This window comes from Curcuma longa, chromosome 2, assembly GCF_044706935.1.
Source record: "Curcuma longa cultivar G26 ecotype Majalengka, Jawa Barat chromosome 2, ITB_CL_G26_1.1, whole genome shotgun sequence".
In the NCBI taxonomy this organism is placed as follows: Eukaryota; Viridiplantae; Streptophyta; class Magnoliopsida; order Zingiberales; family Zingiberaceae; genus Curcuma; species Curcuma longa.
Window position 1 is genome coordinate 352,175 of NC_133862.1, and position 4,224 is coordinate 356,398.

A 4,224-nucleotide genomic window follows, 5' to 3' on the forward strand; every position below is an offset into this window, starting at 1 on the left:
AGACATTGTCGTCGGCGATAAAAACATCTAATTTGCTTTGGAAGAAAGATTCACCAGGGAAGTTAAGATTATAGATTTCAAGGACAACAACTGATCACTTTTACTAAGATCTAGAGTGGAGTTCCAACAGAAACTTGCGAAACCAAAGATGAAGATGAAGAAGAAAGAAACCAGGCACAAACTCATCAAAATTCAATGATACGAGAACCGATCCAGAGCTTCACCTGATACTCTGATGCTCAGAGCTGACGAAATAGACATCGCGAAAGTAGACGAATCAACGGGACTCCACCAGAATGTGCAATGGTTTGCCTTTTAGCTTATCGCGGCCCTGAAAATAAATTTCAGAGTTTATAAGTTAGTTAATATGTTCATTTCAAGCAACCGAAACCCTATCCGACCTCAAAACAAACTTCAGACGATGAATATGCCGAAAAAGAGTTCAAACTGAGAATATACAGAAACAACAAACAGAATTACTTGACCCTCGTCGATATAGTTTCAACCGGTGAATAGAAAAGTTTAACTCAGCCACAACAACTCGAAACAGCTCACTTTACTAGTAACAAACATTATAAGGGTAGCATTGGTAGAATCATTAATTACTATCAACGGTAATACTATTAAGGAATTCGATAAACTTGTATATGATAGGATACTAATATACTGCATCGATCGTATAATGGAAGTGTTATAGAGGAACCACTAGTCTAATAGCATTCTAGTTTAAATAACAACAACAATTATCCGACACACCTTAAGTTCTGGAAGCTCTATCACACACGCAAATTCAACCACATCTGCGCCAGCACGTTCTGAAGCAAACATCGATAAAGAATAAATCAAAAATCCCATGTAAAATACAACTATAACAGTATACAAGAAATAACAAGAATACGAGAATGCTACACTGTTAAAGAAGAAAATCAAGATGATTTACGAAGATTATCATTCAGGTAGGTTGAACCACTATCAACAGAAGCAATCAATGGTTGATATAGAATCGACTACGGAGTGATATGTGTTCGAAAGGTGATATCTGTTCAGGGAAGATGAAGCATGTGACATGTCAAGTGCAATGCACACGAACAACGTAGTGCGAACATCACACATGACGGTTGCCAAATGGCATACACATGCATGACTCACACGGAAATCTCAAGGCTTTACACTTTGCATGAACACATTATCACCTGTTTCTAAGCACCTATTCAATTTATAACCATGTGAGATAATAGGCCAGCCGAGTTGTGCCACCGAATGAACCAACAAGTTAGGGCGAACCTATGCCTTAAACTAATGTACTTTAAAGCATGTAAGTGATGCAAGGGCACATATCGAACTTGAGTAGTTGCCATCTATGAGGCACATGCCATTCGACAGTGTACCTATCTATACAAAGACCAACGGCTGGGATGGACCACATCACTCAAATTAAGTAAAAATTCTAAGACACTAATAGCCGGCTCTCTCATAATAGAGAGAAGGTTCTCGTCACATCCTAAAAGAAATTTACCAAACCTCGACTAAAGGGGTGAATCAAGCTTTAAGGAAAGCAATTATATACTTCGAGATTGCGGATTGTCACAAGTCACGACCATTGTTCCAACCAACCAGAAATCAGATTTTTCAACAACGTCATTTTACAAAGAGGTCGATACAAAACATCTAGGTATGTTCGTGTCATATGATAACCTCACATATGAATCAAATTTAATGATTGTAAGCATTGAAATACAAGATTTAGAATGATCTCACAAAGATGCAAGGCGTGGTAAAGAAGATAATTGCGAACATGTAGAAGAGAAAGACGAAGCACGTAAAACCCACACAACATGTCAGGTGAGGAAATCTTAGTACAGTACCAACTTTGTTTATCGAGTTCATAATTTACTTACTACGATAGAAAATATAATTTTGCATGATATAGTGTAACAAGTAGCCATGAATGCAAAAGCATCCTGACATTATCTGTGTTCATGGTTCAATTGTTAGCTTCAACCAAAAAAATGCTATCTACACGAACACCATCAGTAACTACTTAATTGGCACATTACAACAGATATCAAATCTATGCAAACCAATGTCTTCTATGTCATTTTCTTGTTGCAAATTCAAATTTATACTGCAGAATAGTAGCCCTGGGACACTGAAGAAACAATTAGTTAGCTTAGAAACAAACATTTGAATCTAATGAGAGCAAAAACTAATTGAGTATTAAGCAAATAGGACCACAGAGCCACAGCACATGAACACTTTATTACATCTTTAAAGAATGCTGATTATCTAGCACTCTAAATTGAAAGAGGGTGGATGAATCTATGTTTTGTTCACGCACACTGTTGCAAGAACTAGTTATTGATCAGTAAATCACAATGCTTAACCCTCATACAAAGGGCTAGCTTAAGTGGTGACCTACTGTAGATTGTGGATTTGCATTTCAGTAACTGGATAGAACATGATAAGAACATTGTTGGCAGGTGAAATCAAAGTCATTTATATAGCAGTAAGAAACATTTGGTATAAACACTTACAGACAAAGCACATATTAGAAAATATGAGTTTTCAATTTTTTTATTATTGATGGCACATCAACTAGTTTAAGCCACAAACCGAGTAGATTCATAGCAGCACGGAGAGTTCCTCCAGTTGCTATTAGATCATCAACCACTAGAGCATGATCTCCAGGTTGGACTGCCCCAACATGCATTTCAAGACAATCACTTCCATATTCCAGATCATACTTTTCAGAAATGACTTCACCTGCACAACAATATGTACATATAATACGATAAGATGACCCAACCATGCAACCATGCAATGTTCTTTATGATGGACAGAAATAACTAATTAAGCACTATCTTGGAAGATGATTGTTTGAATTCACAGAAAAGATAAATAATTTGGATGCTTTGTTTTCAGTCCATAAAAATAACTAGAATTTGTTTAATCCTCTTAGAGATCCACACAGGATCCTTTTATCCTAACCACCTAAGTCAAGGAACAAACAATGTTGATTGACGATATTGTTATGTTAATTGCTCATAAAAAGGTCAAATACCTGGTAATTTTTTTGGCTTCCTCAATGGTATAAATTTTGCACCAATTGCTAAAGCAATTGGTGGCCCAAATATCAAGCCTCTAGCTTCAATCCCTGTGAATCAAACAAAGGGTAGTTAACACAATAGTATTTATGCAAGTATTCAAGATCATTAATTGGAAAGGTCAAATAAGATAGATGTTATTAGCAGCAATCACAACTAGAACAAGAAAAAGCCATAGAAGTTTTCACATCTATGGTTTGTCTAGTGTTAATGAGTCCAGGAAACTATTCATGTGATCAGTTTCAGTCGACAAAGGAGATTGGTTGATGTTCAATTGTCTGAGTTACAAGTGTAGCAACCAAATCCACACAGTAAGCAAGAGCTCAGAGACAGAGAATATAGAGGCCCATCGACCGGTAGCGATCCTTACAAGCAAAGTGCCATGGAAAATCTTCCTCAAACATAAAACAGAATGATGAAAAGTAGAGCATTTCTCTGTTCGCCAGTCAACTACACACGGATGAGTGATAAAGATTAGGCCCCCAGAATCGACATTTTCACACGAACAAGCACTGATGAGTGAGAAGAAAGGGGGCGCGGCGCTTGCCATCAAAAGAAAATTCAAAGAAGTCGAAGTAAATCACCAGCGACAACTGTGATATCCTTCCCCAGGTACCGCTCCACGAACAAGTCCACCGCGTTCCTGAAGGCTTTCGGATTCAGCAAAAGCGTCGTGATGTCCCGGAACATGATTCCTGCGACATTGATGATCAAAAATGAAATTTTCCCGAGTTTCCGCAGACAAAATTCATTTTTTGTGAGAAAAAAAAGGAGTTTTTTCCCTTCTCTCAAACAGATGGAAACAAGATAAGGAGGAGGAAAGGAGGGACCTTTCTTGGGGAAATCGGGGACGACGCGGATGGCAGCGGCTATTCCTTGGATGCGCTGGTCCTGCTCGTTGTCCTTGCAGGACGCCATTCACCACCGAAGAACGAGGCCCAACGGAACGCCGACGCAGAGGCGGAGAGGGAGCGGCGCAGCCGACTCAAGCACATAGAAAAAAAAAAAGAGAGCCCAAGCCAGGCAAGAGAAAAAGAGTGGCAGAGAGAGAGAAAGGCACAGAGAATCGTCTCGAGAAGGAAACAATGAGATCCTGTCGCAGCCATTTGGTCGGCCCGGC

General features: G+C 38.8%; 1 protein-coding gene across 1 annotated transcript; it reads right to left on the reverse strand.

Annotated features, from left to right (window-relative positions):
• Positions 1–14: 14 nt before the first annotated feature.
• Positions 15–4,224, reverse strand: LOC141821148 (adenine phosphoribosyltransferase 3-like). The gene is made up of 6 exons (XM_074708527.1): positions 3,935–4,224; positions 3,689–3,799; positions 3,062–3,154; positions 2,614–2,763; positions 757–815; positions 15–331 (listed from the first exon to the last, which is right to left on the reverse strand). Exons 1-6 carry the CDS (start codon positions 4,020–4,022, stop codon positions 278–280), a joined length of 555 nt encoding a protein of 184 aa, XP_074564628.1. The 5' UTR covers positions 4,023–4,224; the 3' UTR covers positions 15–277.